The sequence below is a fragment of the Antennarius striatus genome, chromosome 5 (assembly GCF_040054535.1).
Source record: "Antennarius striatus isolate MH-2024 chromosome 5, ASM4005453v1, whole genome shotgun sequence".
Classification (NCBI taxonomy): domain Eukaryota; kingdom Metazoa; phylum Chordata; class Actinopteri; order Lophiiformes; family Antennariidae; genus Antennarius; species Antennarius striatus.
The window spans coordinates 10,418,700-10,443,074 of record NC_090780.1 but is presented as its reverse complement, the minus strand read 5'-3'; the positions used below and the strand labels follow the sequence as shown (position 1 = coordinate 10,443,074).

At 38.3% G+C, this 24,375-nt stretch overlaps 1 protein-coding gene across 2 annotated transcripts in view; it reads right to left on the bottom strand.

The window, feature by feature from the left end:
- cacna2d2a (calcium channel, voltage-dependent, alpha 2/delta subunit 2a) overlaps positions 1 to 24,375 on the bottom strand; it is a 153,406-nt gene that overhangs the window by 86,843 nt on the left and 42,188 nt on the right. For both annotated transcript variants that reach the window (XM_068316404.1, XM_068316405.1), the window contains exon 3: positions 20,714 to 20,830. In XM_068316404.1, coding sequence (XP_068172505.1) covers positions 20,714 to 20,830 — 117 coding nt within the window. The remainder of the gene's footprint in view (positions 1 to 20,713; positions 20,831 to 24,375) is intronic.

Below are 24,375 nucleotides of genomic sequence, written 5' to 3'. Positions count from 1 at the left end.
AGCTGGAGTTTAAAGCGCGATCCCAGAAACAGGAACACTTAATTCTGCCATTTGTGCATGTTTGTCAACATAGATGATACTGTATATATGATTGGCACAAGCTTAGGGAAAAGTGTTTTTGGTTTCATGCAGGAAATCAAAAGAGAAAATCATTTTAAAAGTCCTTGCTGGCGTACAGTTGGTTGTTGATGTGTTAAACCTTTGGTAACACAGCACAGATGTTCAGCATCTTCCCTGCTGTCCATAACATATCTGTTTAATAATGGAGGTGGGATCACAGTCATACTGCTGGCCTGGAGATCTTAGGAGTCAGAAAACACAATTCTATAATTTAATATACTTCACTGATGCAATAGTATCTTACAAAATTAATTTTACAAATCTAACATCATTACAGTGAAACTCTTTCCTCATCTGCATTGCTTCCAGTATTATAGTACTAAATAGAAGTTTTTATCCACTCAGATTTGCCATCTGTGTAGTGTTGAAAAGTCTTCCCCTGGGCCTTCAGAACTGTGCGCTAATCTCCTCTGCTGTTGACAGAAAACGAAACAAGGTTGTTGACTGTCACGTTTTAAACCAGTCACATTGCATGTTTTCCATGTTCGTTGGATTCCTTCATATGTTGAAGCTTTCCAGTTTGTTTATGATGATGTGATAATTTTTAGTTTAATTGAAGGCTGGGTCATTCAGCTAAATCAATAAAGCACAAGATCTAGATTTAAAATCTAGTGCTTTTACATTTTTGTGTCAATTTTTATCGTATTTTTGCTCCTTATGCTGAAGCCTTACCTGTCAATGAAAAGGCAATATTGAAGACAAAACAATCAGTGTTTGTTATTTTATTACTGCTTGATTCAGATTTGCTCTTAGATGTAGGAATGACATGATGGCATATGTGTTTAAAGGTGTAGTTCGTGTTTAATGACAAATATGTTTGTATGAGCAAATGTGACAGATTTGTTTGAGTCTGTTCTTGTTCCTTTGATGATAAAATATTGATTTGGGTGCGTGATGTCAATTTGTAATGCTGCATCGTGTCCTAGTGTCAAGGTGATGTTGTCCTAAGGCAGTTTAATTATGCGAGGATATTACTGAAGGCCTAGCTGTAAAATACGAAATCCACCACCAGTTAAGAGACAAAGAAATATTACTATGTCGCAGCTGTGATACACAAATTCATGTCAGCTGCATCAGTGTCTCAGCTATTCAATAACGAGAAAAACATGTAAATAGGGTATGTTATGGTTCCACTGTGATGTTTTTTTTTCCTTCAGAACAAAGCAGTACTGACTATTTACACCTGCTTTCAAATAAACAATCAAATACTCACTACTCCAATCCTCAAAAATCTCTGAACCAACATCAGCAACATGCAAAACAGAGCAACACTTACATACAAAGTAATGTAAATGTCCCTTTATCAGATGTGTTTTACAAATATGTCACCAGGGAGAACTCTGTACTCATTCACTGACAAAAAAAAAGCGTATTGAGGTCATTAACATGGCAAATATCAAGAAGTGAAACATATGTAGAAAGTTATTTCTGATCTCCTGAAAATACTGTCTCTGAAAATGTGCAGGATGTGATTTAACAGAAAACACTTTTCTCCTACAGGGGGCATAATAAATCCTCAGATTAGACCTATGAAATTGATGTGACCATAGATGGTAAAAAAATGAGGGACAGTCTGCACTTTCAAATTAAAATGATCCTGAGGTGTCTTTATGTGGATTTGGTTGTTTAATTTATGGATTTACACTGATTGTCAGCAAAATCCTGTGTATGATAATCACTAACACCACAGTAAAGAAATGCTCAGGGTGACTGAGCTGGAAAACAGGAGGTAACGTAATAAAGCAATTTAGCTTCAATCAGCCTGATGTGAGAGAACTCACGATAATCCATTTTGAAACATCATGTACTGTTGATATGTAAAAGTGCACACACATGCACTCACCCAGCAAAAAAGCACACAAAGGCAATTCACTATTTTAAAAGACTCTCAGCAATGCTGAAGGGCATAGAATGACAACAACTTGTTGACACTTTCTAGTCCAAATGGCTTTTTCATGTTCTCAAAGATATACACTATGTGCTTTTTATCACACCTAAAAGTTCCAAATACTGTAAATATATCTTTTTGTAAGAAAAATATGTAAAAGACTGTATAAAAAAGACCAATTATTAATATGTAAAGTTGCACATTGGTCTTTCATAATAAATTCATTTTAGGTGAGAAAAAAAAAACGTGAAAAATACAGCAGCCAATTTGTAGGCGAGGGTAGCCTAAGGGTGACAAGGAAAATGAGAGGAGGTGAGAACCAGGCAGCACTGAAGCAGTCTAACCTTGACAGAGAGCATCTTCTGACAAGCATCTGCCTCCTGTAATAATTTAGAAATAATCTCCATCCACAAAGGCCCAGCAGTCTAGCAGAGCGAATGCTCTGTGCCTCATTGATCACTCTGATTCAGAAAGCTGCCGCTCTCCGTGTGTGCAGGCAAAACATCGATCAGGCCTTCTTTCCCTCCTCTCTCTCTCTCTCTCTCTCTCTCTCTCTCTCTCTCTCTCTCTCTCTCTCTCTCTCTCTCTCTCTCTCTCTCTCTCTCTCTCTTTCTGTCTCTGCTGCATAGGTGACAAAGTGAGCTGAGGATGAAAAGCTAAGATAGAATTAAGATCCAGGTAGTGATGTCAAACATTAAAAATAAAAAAAGGATTCAAAAGATTTTATGGAAAATTGAGAAAAGATAGTGAATTGTTTAACACTGTTGAAATTGAAAACATTAATTTTGTGCCAAAATATCTCCACAAAAGACAATACATGCTGAAAACAGGCAGAGACGCTACCCCCTGGTAATGTATGCAGATGATCTGTTTCTGAGGGCTTCTGTAGGTGGTCACCAGTTTCGAGCACACCTGAATGTGTTGACGGTGCACATTAGCACCGTCAACACATCCAGTTACTCTCAGTGAATTTAAATGAATGGATGGACTTGTCAACTTTCATTCACCATATTTTGGCCCAAATGAAGAACCTGAAACATTTGAAACAGCAGCTCAGCAAGAGAAGGAACAAAAACTACGACTGCAATATCAGCTCCATATTAGACCCTTACACTGAAACACCTGAGTACAGGGGTTTAAGGTACAACATTGTGTGAAGGATGGCCTTGTCTGATGTAACGTGACGGCAGGGAAGGATGACGAAGGAAATCCACGTGTACAAGTAGTACAATACTACTTTTAACAAAAATATTAGAATAATGACAGTAACAACAACATAAAAATAATTATCATCATCATCACCAAAAAACTTGCATTTGCTTAAAATTACTAAGCTCCCAAAGGAACTTAAAATGACTAGTTTTCTTATTATAAAATATGATGTTTGTAGCATAGATGCATGGAGAATATTTATCATAACAAAGTATCAAAAACAAATATAACCCTATTTGATTTTTCATGTGTGACTCAACCATTCATTTCATAAAGATACGGAAAAAAGCAGAATATTTCGTCTTTTCTCAATTTTTATTGTTTTAGTGGGTTGTTTAGAGGAATCCTCCAGCTTTGCTTGTATTAGTGTAATGTTTAGACTTAAGTTTCATGAAGTGTACAGTGTGTGTGTGTGTGTGTGTGTGGGGGGGGGGGGGCATTAAATGGTGGAGGCTTATAGTGATAAGCTGAACCTTAGCTTGTACATTTGTAATCAATGATAGGGATTAATGTGTATCAAAGAGAAGAAAAAGAGCCGGGTTGCTTTTATCTGAGGTTGCCTAAGATTACAGGAGGACACACATGAAAGAGAGGGAGGGGGACAGTAACACAGGCCAGAGAGATGAGTGGGGGAGAGAACGCAGGGGGGACACAGGGAGATAATAATTATCATAGCTGTGGTTCTCCAAGGTCAATATTTGCGATTCTCTTGGACTGTCTCTCTGAAGCAGAACCCCCCCTCCCCCTACTTCTCCCCTCCACCCTTTCCTCTGGGCAAATTCCTATCTTTGCTACCCTTCATTTCCCACTGCAACACCTTTTTCCTGCCACTCGTTCAGAGGAATATGTGGTTCCCTGCACTGAGCCAACAAGCCAGGGACCTGGCCAACAGCTGCCGTTTGACTCGGCAAACACAGGATGGATTAACTGGGTCATAAAAAAAAGGAACGTTCTTTCTGTCTAGTTTGGGGAGCCATCTGTCAGTCAGTGAAAAAACTGGGCATCAAGCTAACATCCCAGCTACTAGTTCATTGGTCTGTAACACCTGCCAATCATGACAAATGTTAGGTCATTATGTTATGACAGGCTGTCACAAGACAGTGGAGCTAAAATCATGGCTGCAGCACCAGGAGGGAAGTTTGACAGCATGATACCGAAATCCTGAGGACTGGAGAGTACACAATAAACTAGGCTTATTTTCATCAGAAAAGTCTTTCTAGAGCTTTAAATGTGTACTAACTGCATGCTTGCAGGCCCCCTTGTGTGCTGTGTTTCAGGGGGCCTGTATATACACTGATTGTTAAAAACTAACACAACAACATGTACACCTGAGTGACTATGTAATTTCCCTGCGGGGATGAATAAAGTATACTTCTTCTTCTTCTTCTTCTTCTTCTAAATGTAATGATCCACATATGCTGTTACGATTCAAAAGAAAACTTCGGAAAGTGACCTCACCTCCAATTAAATGCTACACTTCCAGGCCGGTGTGAAAAAACAGCATACAGAGAGAGATTCAAGATATGAAAGGTTTGGGAGTTTTATGTGGAACAGTTTAAATTAGATGTTAGATGTGAGGCTCTGCTGCATATCTCTATACCAGAATGACATTTTACATTAGTATGCAGATATGCAAATCAATCTCTCTTAGCCCCTTACCTCAAACCTTTCCCCTCCAGAGAGGTGACAGAGGCCATCCATTTAAACATTCCTGGTCTGGGGTCTGTTGTACAGCTCATTTAAGGCACATCCAGCTCCCTTTTACAAGTTAAAGATGCAAATGATCTCCATCCATCTTCAACCACTTATCCAGGGCAAATGATCTCATTTAAAACATTTTTTTCAGAGAGGTGTGTTTTGGTCAGAACATGAATTATGCCAATCAGTTTCATCTCACATTCACTTCAAAGGCTAAATCTGCCAGAAAATGTCATTCTGTACTGACAAACCCCTGTCCTGACCCCTGAGGGACAGGTGAGTATATGTGGGCCCCCACCTACACCGTTTATTCAAGCCTGATTTACATAAACTGGTTGGTTGGTGACGTTGAAACACAATTCATTTCCTTCATTAAGACCACACTGGTTCAGAATGATTAAAAGGAAAATAATAGTGTTTTCACTGAATGGAGCAAGTTCCATAATAATAAACAGACAATATTTGGGTTGTGGAATGTTGTAATGGAAGACTTCTAAAGCTGTGGCTGTGCTTTATTTTTTCAACTAAATTTAAATAATCAATTCTGACGGCAATCATGAGCTGTAAAATAAATTGAAAAACAAAAGCAAATAAAACCAAAGAAAACATGTCTTAGCCACAAAAAAAAAATTTTAGAAGGTGAGAAATGTCAACATGACTTTGAAAGTCCTAAATCTAATGAGAGGGAGCCTGTGGGAAATCTGACCTGTAGCAACACACAGACACACGCACACATACACGCGCACACACACACGCACGCACGCACACACACACACACACACACACACACACACACACACACACACACACACACACCAGTTTTTACAAAACATGAGAGTTCTAGGCATTTGCAAATGTGCTCTAACACCAATAAAAGGCAAACCTCAGGCCAATACCACGACTGAAATAAAACGATGGAACAAGCACCACGGCTCTGCAAGGCCTCCACTTAACAGACAAACACAAATGGAAGAGAAGTGACAGCACACTCCAAATAAATCCAAACTCGGGTGAAATGGAATGGAGACAATAATTCAATCAGCACACCTCCTCCAGTCAACCAAGGAGAGCTGAGATGAGGGGAAGGTGCAAGGAGGGAGGAGCAGGGGGAGGAAGCAGAGCGAGCACTGAGCAGTGTGATGCCTTTCTCAGGGCTAGGATGGCAGGCGGCCAGATAAGCTGGGGCCAAGCAAAGATTAACCACCTGCTCTGACGGAAGAGCAAAATAAAGGCAAGCCGACCTCTGATTCCCTCCCTTCTCTGCGTGAGTGTCCTTACTCTGTGGGGACAAGTGGCGAGGATTGTGTACAAAACCATGACGGGAATGTTTAAACAACATCAACTCGGCGGAAGGAAACTAATGTCATTCCCCCTGAGAGCAATGTGAGCTGTATGACCTTTCATATCCGCTCAAACTCATCTCTTTTTGTGTTGTAGTAAAACTTTTCATTTCTCTCAGCTGTACACAGCAGACTGTTAAATCAGCGTTGCTACAACTGCGGTTTGTCTGAGGAGCGGTCGTTGTTTAAGCCCATACAGATGCTGAGACAGAGGCACTACAATGAGACAGGACAGATCTGGTCAAACAGCTGTTCTATCTACAGTGATACAGTTACGTTAACATCTTAGATCACTCTGGTGCGGCTCAGTCGAAATACTGAAGCTCTGTTAGCTCTCCAAAAGGGGATGCAATAATTACAAGACAAGAAAACTGGTTTCTCTAATCAGGGCATGGGATCAGGGAAATTTAAAATTAACACATCTAGATTTAAGATGACTATTTTGGCCGTGATTACGCATACTATATATGTAACTAGGTTTCTAAAGTACATCTGAACTTGTACAATAGTTTGCTCCATTGTCAGGTCTAATAACAGCAACTCTTTATTGGTTTATATCTCTTCATGGTTAAATAAAATAAATTTTATTTGTAGAGGTTAAATTTACACATGGCAATTTGCCTCTGAGGGCTTTACAATCTGTTTCTAATCCCTTAGACCTTTGAACCAGGATGAGGAAAAATTCCGTAAAATCCCAGGCTTCTAAAAAGGGGAAAACTCTGGGAGAACCATAGATGATTTTTCCTTCTTCCCAGTGTGGGAAAGAGTGCTATACATGTTAAAAGTGCAGAGCAGAGCAATTGTGACAGACATTAACAACAACCAAAGTCCGCGGTGTATGAACAGAGTCTTGGTCCATTTTATTGAAGACTTTTTTATTGTACACAGGTGCAGTCCTGGAACCAAATAGTAATCCAGGTCATTTCTTTGCATGCTCTGCAGTCGAGGAAAAATACACTTTTTAAAAGCAATTCATGTGGCTAAGACATAAAATCTGGTTTGTTGAAAGATTTAGAGAGATCTGGGGCAACACGTGTGTGTCTGTGTGAATCTGGTTAAATCAGAGCACCATGCTGTGAAAACAGCCCCTGTTCTTCTGATCAATGGTCTGTCAGGAACTAACAGCTCTTTTTCAGGACACAAGACATTTATTTGCCTTGTCCATTTCACAATGAAGAAAAGAAGGGGTTTGCTGAAGCAGAACCCAGTTCTCCATCTCACTGGAATTAAAGCTTCCTGGGGTTAAAGGCAGGCTATGGATATCAGGCCAGCATTCAGACAGGGATTATTTACCTCACCACAAACAGCTACTTCGCCCACAAGCAACATCCTGCCTCCCACTCATGATCACATTAAGAAAAAATACCTTCCCATCAACAGAACAAAAACAGAGTATATGACATCACAGACACACACACACACACACACACACACACACACACACACACACACAAACGCACGCACGTCCGCACACACCCTTCACCCTCCAGCTGGACTGAGTAGAAAAACATCTGGCAACAAGGCTGAATTCAATTGTTGAAACTGTGAAACCTGAAGTAAAACAAACAATTAAAACAGCATTTTCAATGTGGGCCTAGGTGTGCCTTTAGTCTGTCTGTAAATTCTTTCGGAAGGAAATGAAGCGTAATGAGGTGTTCCTCCTCTGTGACGGCTGTGATGGTAGAATCACATGGCTGTGTGGATGTGAGCTGGAACTGTAGGACGGCAACTAAAACCAAAAGACTGTGAGCCGGTAGCAGGTAGCAGCTAACTCAAAGAAGAACATCAACCAAACAAAATCTATTGTTTGACAAGTTAATCCATTCTTTACTTTAAGTGCCGCTTGATGCATACTGCAGGCGATGTTGCCCCATCCTTGCTTTGTTCAATGTGAACAAACAGAAGTTGTTGAGGTGGAACTTCTTTGCAGCATTGTTCCTAAATCTCTTTGTAAATCGGGCTTGTTAAAACTACGGCTCCACATCGATTTTTAAAACAACAATGCAACAACTTTGTAGGCATAACTATAAAAGTGACTTCAGATTACCGTTTCACACACGTAGCTGCTATACTTTTATTATGGGCTCAAAAACATTATTTATATGGTTAACGTACATTTTCACTGCAACATGGATTCTCATAAAAAGAGCCGCTCAAGCAATTAAATGGAGTTAAATACGAGATTAATTAAAAACGCCCTTTCTCCATCTCTGTGGTCTGTAAACACAAAGGTTTGCACATTGACTTCACCCCCCACGAGAACCATTTTGCTATGTAGCTTCTCAGCTGATGGTGCTGATAAGAGGGAGTTGGCGGATAATCGCTCGGATGAAGAGTAGATAGTAGATGTGGGGGGTTCTGGTAGGGTGGGGGGCGGGGGGTGGTCAACGTTTCAGCGTGAATTTTTGCTCTCCTTTAACAGCAAACCATAATTACATTTACAAATGCATACGAAAAAACCCACCCTCAAACATTCTGCAAATGTTGTTTTTGCAAAAACAAAAAAAGTGAAACCAAACCTTAAATGTTTTTTTTATTGAAAATATTTTATTATATTCTGTAATACTATTTTTAAGTGCATTAATTTAATTATTTTCGCAAAAAAAGCGCCATATCACATTTTATACTAAATTGCTGAGTTGTTTTTCAAAAGTCCCTTTCATACAAATTATCTTTCAATTGTGCTCTGTAGGAAAGAAAACAGCGAAAAGACAAGAGCACTGCCTTGTAATTGAAAACCCCACCAAAACAAAAAAAAAAGACTGTGTGTTAACACAATGATTTGTGATTCAAGCATCTCTATGTCTCATTTTTTCTTTGCTCTCTCAAGACAAAATTGCACATGGAAGACTGGAAATATATGTTTTATGCAGCATAAGAGACGACTGCATAAAAGGACAAAGCAGCCATTTCTATTCATTTGTCTCTTGCTGACGGGGAAATGACGGAGTGAAGCAGATGCCATTGCTACGTGAACAAGTTCCTTAAACACAGAGCACATTTCTTTCAAAAAGAAGTCGGATAATTAGATGCTGAATCAACCCCCCCACCCCCACCCCCACCCCTCCATGGACATACTTCCTGCCTTGAATCCATATTGTCACTCAAATGAAAGATTTTGTATGAGTAGGAACACGGTAAAAAATTATATATATAACTATAGGATTCATTTTCTGTACACTGAAATTGTTTAGAGAAAAAAACCCTGAAAGCAGAGCATTCAAACACGGATGAAAATGCTGCATTCAGGGCTCAAGTAAATGTGTGCATTGAAGATATAATGAAATGTGCTGGAGGCACGCTGCCATGAAGCAGATCAGGTTCTGACATTTTGTCGAATGTGAAATTCTGCCATGGAACAGTGGGTGGGATGTTGTGCCCTTTATCAGTAGGTATGACAGAATGACCTGCCACTATAGATAGAATAACTTACAGATACAACAATCTGTTTCTACAAAACGGGGTAACAACCTACCCGTACTGATTCATGCTCACGCACACACTTTGTGTGAGGTTGCTGACCTTCTGATGCATCTATAGCAGATGTGCAAGAGTGATGCTACCACAGGTGTTAGCCAGCGCACAGGTGAGTTCTCCTTTCAAGGTTAAATAGGCGATTCTTCAGCAAATTCTCTCAAGGCTTGAAGAAGTTATTCGACTGTAAGTTTGTCCATTTGTGTGTGTGTGTGTGTGCGTGTGTGTGTTTGTGTGTGTGTGTAAAAGTGTATGAGAGTGAGTGACACACAAGTATAATAGCGCTGCTGCAGGTTGTAACAGATGGTTGCTAATGGAAGTTCATAGATCTGAATGACAGGGGCCGGGAGACTGGGGAGGAGATTAAGGGAGGGGATATGTGATTCAGTGAAGGTGTAACTGTGCGTGTGCGTGTGTGTGCGTGTGTGTGTGTGTGTGTGTGTGTGTGTGTGTGTGTGTGTGTGTGTGTGTGTGTGTGTGTGTGTGTGTGTGTATGTGTGTGTACGTCTGTGTATACATGCCACATGAACAATTACTGTGAGTATCACTAAGAATATAGACCAACTCATGTTTCTTGTCCTTCGGTAAAGGAGGATGAATGTTAAATATCTATCTATGAAGACAGAGTAAAGATGCAGCTTTTGAGAACAATATCTGTCAGTCAGGGCACCACACTGGTCTATACTGGTTTAAATGGGCTGACATAAAACTAGCTCTATCAGGTGGTCACACTCCACTCCCATCATGAGGTTGTGTTATGCGTTTCTTGATGTTAGGATTCTCTTCAGGATGATCTTGATTTGTCCAATAAATGATTTTATGACCAAAAACTGTACAAAATTAATTTAATGCCTTTCTTTATAAGCCTAAATTTTTATTTGCTTTTGGTGTTACAAAATATTAGCATCCTAACATAACAAACTATAGTGAATGTCATCATGATGCTTCAGTATTGCCCTTGGCAGTGTGTTAGGCTTTAGGTTAGGATCGCCAAAAATATGCTGTACGCAGTGGAAAACAAGAAATGTTTTAGTCATTTTGGATTAAAAAATAAATGAACAGATCAGTAAATAAAAGAGTTAATTCTCAGTTGGAGAGATGATATTATCTCACTGAGGTAAATGCTAATCTAAAGTTAAACTGTCCTGTCTGCTGACATTCTGGCGAGGTCTCCAAAGCATTAAGGGAGAAATCTGATTTAGTAATTTTCTCTCAGATAATGAAATGACAGATTATGACAAGCAATAAAAAAAATCTGATAATATAATACGTCCGTTAGATTTTTTAAAAAAAACATCAGGTGAGTGTTGTGTTTTCATCAAAGCATCACTTACGACCATAAGTGATTTTGTGGGTTTTTTAATGCTTGTGCATTTTGTCTGAGGGAACAATTCCGCATCCCAAAGACGTAAAAGATACCATAAACAATTTTCTTTCTGTCCTCAGGAATATGATGACACTGTGAAAAAAACTGACAAAAATTTAATATACTTTTTCAATCAGTGCGGACTACAAAGTAGGAAAGTTTACTTTTCTATTTTTACCCAAGTAGAACTTGGCCTACTTCCTCTGTTCTTCCCTGATGGGACCTGAGAGGTATAAGTGTCTCTCTAAAGACCTACAGGAAATGGATCCCAAATTACTTTGTTAGGTTTTCAGTGGTGGTGGCGGTGGGAGGGCTGCTGTTGTAATGTGTAGCTATGTCTTCTAAAACGGCATTAACAAAACGTTTTATGCATATTAAAGCTCTCACTGGTGATTGGGTTCATTAGTTATTCCAACCATCTGACCTCCCCACAGCACTGCTCAGACACACTCATTATGAAGCTCTTGTAATTCATTAAGCTCCCTAAACGAACACAAACCATACCGAGGGTCGCAAGCTATCACTGAGTGGCAATGCTGTGCCTGAGGGAGCTTAATCGTAAGTGTGTAGATCAAGTTTTAATGCCGTGATGAGGCCTGGGTTGGACGTTAACTGCTGTCTTCATAAAAACAAGAGCCATCGAGAGATGTATATAAGCTTTTTCAGTTTACTAGTGAGGTAGAAATAAACTAAATTAAAAGACACCTTTCACACCATTTCTACATGTACAAATTGTCCAAGAGAGAAAGCATTCTTTACAAGATGTTCTTAAAAACAAACCTCACTGTTTTCTTATGAAAACACCACCCGTTATAAAATCTGGATGAGACTGTGATAGAGCTGTCTTCAACTCATGACAACAACTTACACCTAGGATTGAAGTGAGGGAGATCCCTAACTCAATCTAAACCATTCATGGTGTCATTACGTAAAGCTTCATAGCAGACATTGACATTGATGTAAAATTGACATCAATGTAAAATTCCAAAGCACCTGAACCACAGCTTCATCTTCTGACCTGAAAAGATTTGTGGACTGCTCCAGGACTGTTTATTATGAAGACTTTCTAGACCGATTAGCCCACCCAGCCCCAAATTTGCCAGATGATTTATTTCAATTTAATTGGTATGAAAAGGTTTGGGCACGACTGACATTTTTTAAAATTTTTCTTTATAGATCACTGATTGTTTGGATTGGCAATTTCAGTTAAATATATTATATAGCAGACAAACACAGTGATATCTGAGAAGTGAAATGAAGTTTATAGGATTTACACAAAGTGTGCAATAATTATTTAAGCAAAATTAAGCAAGTGTATAAATCTGGGCATCATTGTTTTATTTATTGGAATACTTTTAGCACAAGTTATTGGAACACAAAATTGTAAGTTCGTTGACCCTTGGCCTACGTACACAGGAGTGTTTGCCTGCTATATGAGATATTTAACTGAAGTTGCTGATCCACACAACCACTAATTTATAAAGGAAAATCTCAAAATTTATCAGGGGTGCCCAAACTTTTTCATACCGTGTTTCTACGGTTTGTAAGAAAAGAGTGAGGTTTCTTTTTGCACATAAATGGAGATTGTAAAAATTTCAAAATAGTAACAGGCACCACTCCAGAATATGATGAGGTGTTTTAATGTAACACTCCATACCACTTCACACCAAAGTAGATCAATCATTTACAAAAAACAAGAAACACATAAATGATAAAAATATCCCAAAACACCAAAATGCACCAATTTTGCATATGTTTGAAGTCTTAACCAAGTTCCAAGATTTATGACCTGCACATATAAAGTATCAGGACAGATGGACGGATGTACAAACATCCCTCATAATAAACCGGTGAAATAATGAAAAATATAAAATAAAGATATAAAGATATAACACATAAAGACATGTTTTTCGCCCATGCAGACTTGATTGAACATGAAGAGAATGGAAAAAAGAATAACAGTAACTCACAGGAATATACCTAGAATAATTTATATTTATATGCTAATAAACAGCCTGTACCAATGATAATGATGATCACAGCACACACACTGCCATGAATTTCTGCATACATCTAGACTAATGAATGAGGTGTGAGGAGAGCAAGGCTACAGGGAACTCTCTCTTCCTCAGAAAGTGATAGACAACGCCTTCATTTGTCATCCCTTCCTGCTAACAGGTGGGTCATCATCACTTGCTGTTGGTGGTGTAATTTATTGTGTGCTTACCAGCGGCTGTCAGACTGCTGCTCTTGGGAATGACAGAAACCTTGGGTGACTTAAAAAGCCTGTAAATGTCTTTTTATAGAATGTGTATACATTATGTGTTGATTTACTGGAACAGCAGGCAATATAGGCCCGCAACACAGCAAAGCACAGGCTAACTGACTGAAACGAATCCTGTTAAAACCTGTAACAGGGACTGCATTACACAAAGACTGAGCTCCACTTCACTCATCCACCATCTCTAGAACTCTCTACCACTGAGGGCCAGTCCAGATTCAAGAGACGGCTCTTGTAACTCGAAACGGCTTCACAATGGTGGGATAATGGAGCTTTTATTTCAGTGTGTCTTAAAAAGAATGATGGCTAAATTTAGCTGTTGTAAATTGGTTATTTGTGGTGGAAGCCTCTTCAATTAAAGCCAGTAACTGAGGCTCGAAAATCCCACTGACATGACAACTCAAGTCCACAAACAGCCGGTTCAAGGAAGTGGCTATTGTGACAGCGTTACCATAGTAACAATAATTAATCTGTTTGTCTTCTTTCTTGTTTGTTTTTTGATGATTGTTTGCAAACAACAATATGATGTATAACTTGTAATTCAAAAAAAAAATTGCAGTTGCCTTTTTATTGAACTGCTAAATGATAAAAGCTGCCGTTCTTTCTGGTTTAGTGAAACACCAATTTTCAGTAAAACACATCACAGGAGAAAGAATCAGTACCTTCATCTCCCTCTTACATTTTCTGCAAGCTGGCAACTCATCAATCAAGTGGTTGTTCTCACCACACTTCTTTTTGCAGAAAAAGTTAGTGTTATGAGGTCTGTATATTCTACATTACCAAGAGGAGTGTTGAACACATTTAAATCAGGTACACCACAGGAGCCATCAAAGACCATCAGTACAAACTGATAGCATGGAGTTATAATATAATAAAAAAAATAAATTGAGGCTTTATCATTTGTCATTGTTTTTGTCATGACAACATTTTCTGAATAAATTGAAATAGGCCACCAGGAAGGAAACAGAAAGTCCAGTAGCTTGCTGCTACCATTTACCATGCAATTATTTTAAATATAAAGTTATTTAATCATTATTAATTATTATATATATATATATATATATATATATATATATATATATATATATATATATATATATATATATATATATATATATATATATATATATATATATATATATATATATATATATATATATATATATGAAATTATACGGTACTTGTGGTAGCACTGCTTAGAGTGAAATGCAATGACAGCTCAACATCTCCCCTTGTCTTTAACCGAACATGTTTCTGATCATAATGTCCTTCAGTATGTTATCTGCAACAATCCATAACAGCTAACAATAATTGTCCATACAGCCAAAGAAGTAATTACTACAACACTGCATCATTTGTGCTGAGGGCAAAAAATATATTTGTGCTTCTCCGTCTATCTTCACCTATCTGCTTTAATATCACATACAGTATACTGTATATTATGTATAATATTATCATATTACATCAAACAAAAACCTCTGATTAATGGAAAAGTCACGTCCTGTCTCAAAATATTCTCCAGCAAATGTGACCCAGAGTATGAAGTTATTTGCTCTGGAATTGCCTCCTTATGTATGTAAACAGTATTTTAATAATAAGTTTGATAACTGGCTTATATGCAAAGTTTAACTTTTGAGTTGTCTAATCCTTAATCCTTCAGCAGGCGAGTGACAGGTTTCAAAATGTGCTCATGAGACGATCCAAACAATCCCACCTATGTCGACGTGCTCACAGTGCTTTCAGCGTAGGAGCTGGCTGCAGGTGCCACGCGCCGGAGTCTGTCTCAGTGAATTATTGATGAATGTAACTCGATGACAGATGACTCGGAGCGGCCAGCCCCTCCCTGTTCCTGACCCGGTGGTGTCATCTTGGTATCCACGGTCAGGAGGAGATGCTATCTGATTGATTAATTCTGTCAAGCGCACTTTGGCTGTCATTGCATCGTATACAGTCTGATCTGCCCTGTAATCTCTCACAATTACTATCATCACTACAAAGTCACAGAACTTCTGTGTCTCTCTCGGTGAGTGAACATTACCACCGCCTGCTATTGTTCCTATTCACTTTCGTTTCTAATCTGATTAAACAGGTAGTAAGTATTATGTGAAGTTTTTTTTATATAAAAATAACGTGTCATAAACATTTTTTTACCTCAATTTAAAAAAAACACACTACTTACATCCTTACCTTCTGTCTTGAATTATTTTTGTTGTAACTGCTTAAATTACAACATCTAGGTCCTCTTTAAAGTTTGACTAATCTGACAAATCCCCACTGATGAGTCAGTTAAGCATCTTTGTGACAAATTGCATATACTGATCCAACTACTGGATCCCTTAGTGTTTAAGTTGTAACACCACAGGCAGCAATTGTTTACTTCAGCAAAATATACAGGACACAGGGTGAAACTGCTGCCTTCTGGCTTTGTCCACAAATAATAAGACTCTGACAGCCAGCATTTAATTGGACTTACCTATTAATATGGGAAACATTTCCAAAGCCAAATAAATTTGATAATACTATTTCTTTCACTATCATCTCACAAACACAAATAAAATAACAAGATAATGATAGTAAGTTTAAAGTAGAAATGCTCCATGGAGGTATTTGCTGCAAATATGATGTCAAATAGTAAGTCTTCCGGATGCATACTTATTAAACAAAAAGCCTTCACACTAACAGCTCCACTTCCCTCTACTTGTAAGCCTGCTGCTGAGGTTTCCTCTCTAACTTGTGTTCTCCGTCAGTACTTTTATTGAAACAGCGTTCATTCCTTTCACTTCCCTGCCTTCCCTGTCTGACCCTGTGAACATTTTAATAACTGACTGAGTAGAGTGTTGGATGTGTACACGTCAAGCAGTAAGCAGCCCAGAGGCAGCGATCCTTCAGCCTCTAGTGGTATTGGGATAGCATTGAGATCTGTGTAATTGGATTAAACCAACCTTAGTCCCCTCTCTATTCCACCAGTCCCTTCTGTGAAATCATAACTTGAGCTTTGTCAATGCTAGTAGCTGTGCTGCAGCTGACGGGAATGGAACATGATCTCCGTCTGCAGCTCGTGGTCTCATCTTCCCTTCCCGAGGTTGGAAAATCCCAGCAGCAGTCTGATTGACAGCTCAACTCGACTTGCTTGACTGACAGAGTACAGGATGCTGTTCCTCTCAGATGGTTCTGAGAGGTCCAAGTGATACTGGACTTCTGTGGCAATCATTTGGATCACCACAAAGCAGGAAACAAGGACTCAATCTGGGAGTTCTCTCATGCCACTTTGGTATTATACACATGACAGGTTACATGGAGGGTCGTGTTCTTTCTGGCTGCTACCAGCTAAAAGCCCTGACAGACGTTCTCATATGATCAAAGAGGTGGAAGCCTGGCATGGCCGTAGTGCAAGAGACTCTCACAGACTGGTACGCATGATTTGCACTTGTAACTATAAACTGTAAATTCATAGTTTAGCTGCTATATAATCAAGCAACATAGTGTTTGGTGCATTGGTGTGCACCATAACATAACATAACATGATGTCATACCTAGAACATGAGTTATAAGGAGATATGTGAGATTTCGTATACCATTTTAATAGAGAAGAGTTTAAAGTGCTAAATTTTAAAGTTCTGCAATTAAATTTAGTTAATTTTGTCTCAACAAAATGAGGACATTATAATTATCAAATGTTCATTAATCTACTGTGATTTTATTATTGCAAACAGACAAACTTCACATTTTGTTTTGTATATGTATATATTAGTAAAATAATGAGTTTGCTTGGACAAAAACCTGCCATATACATGAAATTGCTGTTGTCATTTGTACACACTGTCAGTCTAGAACACACAAAACAGAATAATTTTGAATAGGTTGATAGAAAACGTACTAATTATCCAGAGTGTCTCTTTTCCTTGTAATTAAATTGTTGGCACAGCAAAAATTTAAATTACCAACACATTATTTTAAATTCATGAATAATTAGACTTTAACCCCCCAAAAATAACCACTTAACTTTTCATGACTGTACAGCTTGATGAAGACTAATTCTTCCTTTCCTGGCCAAATATGCCTTAAGGGTAAGACAGGTATAATGGGTTTGAATAGAACAACATCCACACACACAAAAAAGAAAACTTGGGTGAAACACAGTAACCTGATTGGGTGCATAGTCAGCTCATCTACCCCAACATTAAAAAAAGAGTCTAGGCATCAACCTTAACTCACAGATTTTAAACATCAGAGGAAGTTTTCCTAAATCATATTCCAACCTGCTGCAGAAACGAATGGGATTTATAAGGAGTCCAGTGGCAAAATGCAAACCTGTCAGCCTAACAGATTTTACTTTACATTTTAATTTTGGCACCGACCAAAGAATCAGATCTTTGTTTGAGAAGACGGCAAAAGCCAGAGGCAAGAAAACGAGAGCGGACAGGAACATGGAGGAGATTAAGACAGAAAAAGAAGGAGAATAAATAGGAGTCGCTCTGACAAAAGAAACTCAGCTTATGCTATTTCCAATTTCAGGATGAGGTGAACATTAAGTTCAATGCACTCTGAATTATATTTATGGAATAAATATATATTTGCTTGCAAAAATATTAAAATGTGGATATTATAAGCTGCTGCAAGCCACAAACTGAGTTTTCTTCTTCACAGTAATAACCACAGCAGTAATGTGAGCCGGTCAGGTAAACACATATCTGCACACCTACGCCTGCTTCATTTCACAGCCCTTTCTGAACTGTACAACAGCATTTAAATGATTAAAAAAGTGTAGCTAATTTGGGAATTAAGGATAAAGCGGCTAAATCCCGGTGAATCCCCACTTTATATCAGTAACTGAGTATTTAGAGTCAATGTGTATTTTCTCATTAGTAATACAAACATGAATTACAACGAATCTCCCCAAGCAGTATTTAAATAGGTTGCAGAAGAATAATTTCTTCATCCGCAAGCACGTGCACACACACACACACACACACAGACACACACACAGACACACACACACACAACACACACACACACACACACACACACACGTCTTTTGTACAACAGGAAATATTTGGGACTAAATAACCATAATAGGGGTAGAAAGAGGCTGGAATATAAAACGCTGTCGATACCATTCTGAGCCGGGTTTGAGACTGTCTTATCTGCAGACTGCATTAAGGCCGGGCTTTCACTTTCTACCCCTGAATGAATAATAAGTCTCCATGAATTTCTTTTGCCTACAGTCTAGAGCCTTTAGTTTTAGTGGAAAAAAATAATGATAACATGTCTAAATGAAACCTATTAACATGTTGAATGCTTTATAGGGAGATTTGTATTCTATAACAAAATAATGATTCCCCATTTCTTTACTACACTTGTTCCCTTTGTAATTTCCTTACTGGCTCCATTCAACTCTCTTGTTTGCTTTCCTTTTTTAAAAAAGAAACTAAACTCTTTCCCCACTTCCATCTACCCCCCCCCCCGCCATACACACACACACACAAACACACACACACACACACACACACACACACACACACACACACACACACACACACACACACACACACACACACACACACACACACTCTCTCTCTCTCTCTCACAGTCAACTTGCTGCCTCCTTTTTCCTTCCCTCCCACTTGCTGCTCATTTTGAAATCTATGAATTTCTGAACATCATTTTCTTGATTTTTCCATGCCCCAGGGAGACATTCTCATTCCAGCCCTTCTCTTTTTTCACCTCATTTCCTTCCTCCTGAGCGAATCTCCCAGACAGGATGTGAGGTGACAGTGTTGCCCATGGAGGTTATGGTGGGGTTGGGGGGCTGTTCAGTGAGCGGGGTGTGTATTTATTTCTATGTGCCTGTACATGTGTTTGAGGGTGGTGAAGGGATGTGAAGGTCAGGGATATATTACAACCTCTCTTTGATCAAAAAGATAGGGGTGGGTGTTCAGTTCTGTCTGAATTCATTTATACAAATGACCACAAGAGACATACGGCACAGTAACTGTTTTCCTCATTAGGATCTGAGCTGTAGACTTAGCTCTGCTTTTGAGAGACTTCCGCCCCTAAACATGAATGTGCCTCATCTCACTAGACCTCATGCTCCTAATAGATATAGATTGAACAAGCCGTCTTCTTTATGGCTTCCACTGTGTTGAAAAGTGACAGTGACTTTCAATGGACAGAGTGGAAACAAGGTGGAGAATGGAATGCTAAGGGCAAAATTTACAGTAAACTTGGATAGTATGTGGATAATATGGATAATGTATATACAGTATATGTGTGTGTGTGCATGTGTGTGTGTGTGTGTGTGTGTGTGTATACAGTATATGTATATGTATATGTATATATATATATATATATATATATATATATATATATATATATATATATATATACACACAGTATATATATAATTAGCTTTGAATGCCAATAAATGCATTCTCTAATCGGGTAATATGGAAATTAAATGCTTCCACATCCTATAATTCGAATAGTGGGGATTTTGACAAGACTTGCCCTCTATGACTGTGAAACAGGGGGCAACACTTTCCTTTTAAAACATTATTTTTCAGGATTAAATTAAATTAGAAATTGATTGCGCATACTTTTCTCATTTGCCTCCTTGTCACTCTGCTTCCCCTCCCTTCTCAAGTCCTCCCTCTATTCTTCTCACTGGGTTAGAGGTCACTCACTGAGAGGGCAAAATAAATTTCTAACTAATCATTGGACTGTCTAAGCATAGAAACGGTAATAATTATATCCCAAAATGCAGGACATTGAAGTGATAACCTCTGAAATAATGTTTCTTCTTATACACCATCCAAACTGACTTCATCCAACATTAAACAGAAAAAGAAGACACTGAAAAAGAGAGTGTTAGGAAAAATGAAAAAAATGATAAAGATGATTATCTTTATTTTTTGTCACTGAAAAACTATAATCGGCTTAAAATTGCATTTCAACTTTAGAGAGGAATTACACTGCTTTCTACAGGAGTTCACAGTGAGGGAATAAAGCTGTGTGTCCACATGGAAATGAGACTAATTCTGAGGAGGAAGTGAGATGACTGATGATATATACATACAGTATATATGTACTGTATATACGTATATACAGAGAGAGAGTGAGATAGATAGATAGATAGATAGATAGATAGATAGATAGATAGATAGATAGATAGATAGATAGATAGATAGATAGATAGATAGATAGATAGATAGATAGATAGATAGATAGATAGATAGATAGATAGATAGATAGATAGATAGAATGTTTGTGTCTGTTCTCTGTACAGTGTTTATTTGTACACAGGTGTTAAATCATGTGAAGCATCCTTCACTTACCTCTAGGGCTTTCCTTTTACTGTTGAGCAGCCTGGCGATATCCCGAGCCACCCTCTCCACCAGGTCCTTCGGGTTGTTTCTCTTGACTTCGAACTGGCTCTTTTTTTCATTATAAATCTGCAGATGGAGAACAGAGAGAATCAAAGATCAGGTTGGCTGAGTCATTAGCTTAATCAAGAAGATTATTATTGCTTATTCTGGAGGCAGCATGCAAGATGGTTAACATTTACTGTAGAGCTGGCAGGTTGCATCCTGCCATTACACCATAAGCCTCAGCACTGTAGCAGAATTAAACACAGGACAGACTCTTAATGGCAAAGCACTTAGCTAGCCAGCTGCAGCCTGGCAGTCAGGATCAAATTAAATAAACGCAAACACTAGCACATCCTCACTGCCGGGTGAATACCTTGCATCGCCACAATGTTAACTCCTCTGGATCTAAAACAAGCAGCCTAATTTACATCTTGGCTTAATCCCACGTCTAAATGAAGGCTACCCTGCACCAAAATGGCCGTAGAGTATTTGCAGCCTATGACGCTATAATCCAATAATTCAAATGAAGTCTTTTTCTGCGTCACTACCAGAATTAAATCAGATAAAAATGAATTTAAATAACAGACGCTTTGCAAACGTGAAAAACATTTAAGACATTTGTTTGGGATGCCATAAGGGACAGGGATGTTTGGAAAGGAGGGTCATCCAGTAGCAGAATGACAGATGCTTGGAGTGCTGACAGTGGAAGGTACTTGGAAGATTAGTCTGCTCCCCCTGGTAAAATTGTGAGGGCTGACTCAGCAGCCCAGGCTCTCTATAGGATCTTTACTCTACAGCAGAGCGCCACCCGAGGGATTACCACTTATCCTGCTGCCCTAAGACACTGGAGGAGTCACACTGACACCATAAAACCATTCTGTAAAGTCATTCTGAGGAATGAAAAGCTTGTTGTTGCCAATATTTTAAGAAAATACAGTATTTGTGAGATGTCAATGCTCAGCTAAAAAATTTTTGTGTTGGGTCCGCTTTATTGGAAATAACCACAATCATAAATATGTACAATTAAAATTAAAAACTTTTTAAAATAACATGTTTAGACTTTAGTCTGACTTTCAAAATTCTGATAATTAATATTAATCCATACAGTTAATGTATTTCAAGATCCATGCTCCAATAATAATAATAATAATAATAATAATAATAATAATAACAATAATAATAATAATAATGCAATTACAAGATTTTATACTTTGTTATTATTTTTTATAAAAATTTTGAAACAGCTATATAATTACGAAGTCATCTAAGTGAAAAAGTATTTTTCTGTGCAGCACAGCAGCCACTTTACTGGTTCTGCTGATGTATGTATACACAGCATCCTCAGACATCATCTATATCACACTTTGTCCCCATGGGCCTGTATGTGTTGGGAAATTACCAGAGAGCTGACAAAAAAGGTTCAGTGATCACAAACATACAAGGTGGAGAAACGATAAAGACTCCCATAGCTGTGTATTTTAATGACATGTGCTGTAACACATCTCCATAATGTTTTTGTGACAGCTGCAGGTCAGCCGACATCCCAAAGGTGGTAAACTACTCAAACAGCAAGAGGTTGACACAATCTTTATTCTTCAAACACTTCTTCCGCCTGCCTTGTAACCCTAATCTTAAGTGTTGTGTCATTTTGTATATTTTTATATATTTTCTGTTTGTGTAATATCAATAGCACTACCCTCCACCAGATATATAGATTATATCTGCAAATGGTATTCGTCTGTGCAATTTTACAAGGGAAACTTGACTGGTAGACAAACAGCCGCTCCCTAATTAAGACACAAACCCTTTGCCTGATGAAGGTGTAGCTGAAAAACATTGCAAATAAATGCGTGTAAATGAGTCTGTATGTGTGAATTTGTTTTGCAGGCTTTTGTGAGCATACCATTTGAAGCGGACACAAGCTCTACAGCAGAGAGAGAGAGAGAGAGAGAGAGAGAGAGAGAGAGAGAGAGAGAGAGAGAGAGAGAGAGAGAGAGACAGAGAGAGAGAGAGAGAGAGAGAGAGAGAGTGAGAGAGAGAGAGAGAGAGAGAGAGAGAGAGAGAGAGAGAGAGAGAGAGAGAGAGAGAGAGAGCGAGCCCTGGTTGATGAGCGAGCTGAAGAGTGAATCAAGAAAAGCAGTGGCATTTACAACACCATAAACATAAAACATTATTTTCTATTGGTTTCACAAAGCTTACCTTCTAAACAGCAAATAAGCACTCCCACAACTCTACTCAATGACTTGCTTCATTCTGCTATGTGTGTGTTTTTCGCTCAGGCCCACCTTCAGTCCAATAGACATGAACCTGTAGTGCTTTCAAAATCCATGCAAAACTGAGCAGTGGTATGAGATAGAGGCAGTAACACGAACTACTTGTTTCTTAAATGTCACGGTCTGCACCAATATCCCTGACAAAATAAATTCTAATAATAAAACACAGGCAGATGATGGGGTAGTCTGGGCTGATATTTTATCCTGCATTTAACATAATTATGCATTTACAGACTTGGGCAAAGTAACAGAGTTATCCTTGTTCCATCACTTTTCATACAATTATTCTTAATTTTATTCACCAGAAACAAAACATACCATCTGTGTCAGATTAAGCAGGTCTGGAATTTGTTTTCTTTTGGTTGGGTAAAAAATAACTAAGAGTCATAAATAATCTTGGGTTCAACTGTTCTTCATTGTTGATGTTTAAGTTCTGTAATGCTAGTCCCATATATGTTTGTCCTTACTTAAAACCTGGATTCATAATGGACTTGGCAGGATACACAACAAATACAACTAGTATGTCGGTCATAATCAGGATTTTAAGCAACCAGACTGGTTGATTAGAAGGTCCCCACGTCTAAAGTAACAAAACACTATTCACCTGTTTATTGCCATCCGATGTCTGAAAACTGAAGCTATCATTTTTGTTCATAAAAGGTTTGAATTTCATGAATATATTAAGGTCAGAATGACTCTAAATAACTACCTAAAGATAATATAAAAAGCAGTTTTTCAACGAGATTGTGATAACACACGTTAAAAATAAAACGTTATGTTTGTCACTAGCTCTTGACCCATACAGAATTTATGGCTCATAACAATGCCAAACTGGATGACAGAATATTTGAGAGCTCTGACCAGTCTCTCAGAAGCCCTGAGAAAATAATAGCAGCGTTGATGCGGCAAACTGTAAAAGGCTTTCAGACAACAAATGCCTGTTTTCTGTAGGAAAACAAGAGAAAAACTTTCCCATGACAATCCTACCTTAACCACACACATTGCCTTGTTAGATTACAGTATTTTCCGCACTATAAGCGCACTGGATTATAAGGCGCACTGTTGGCTTTTGAGAAAATTAAAGGCTTTTAGGTGCGCATTATAGTGCGAAAAATACTGAATGTACTTTTGCCATTGACCAATAGCATGGGATTTTTGTCAGTATTCCCCAAAGTGAAGAACTAAAATTCTTTAACCTCCAAATTTAACTGGGATGTCAGCTAAACACCCATTCCCATGCAAGACTTACAAAATTCCTTATATATATTTTATCATAATACTTAATAATGTACTAATAATGTACTAATAATGTGCCATACACACACACACACACACACACACACAAGATACGAACAT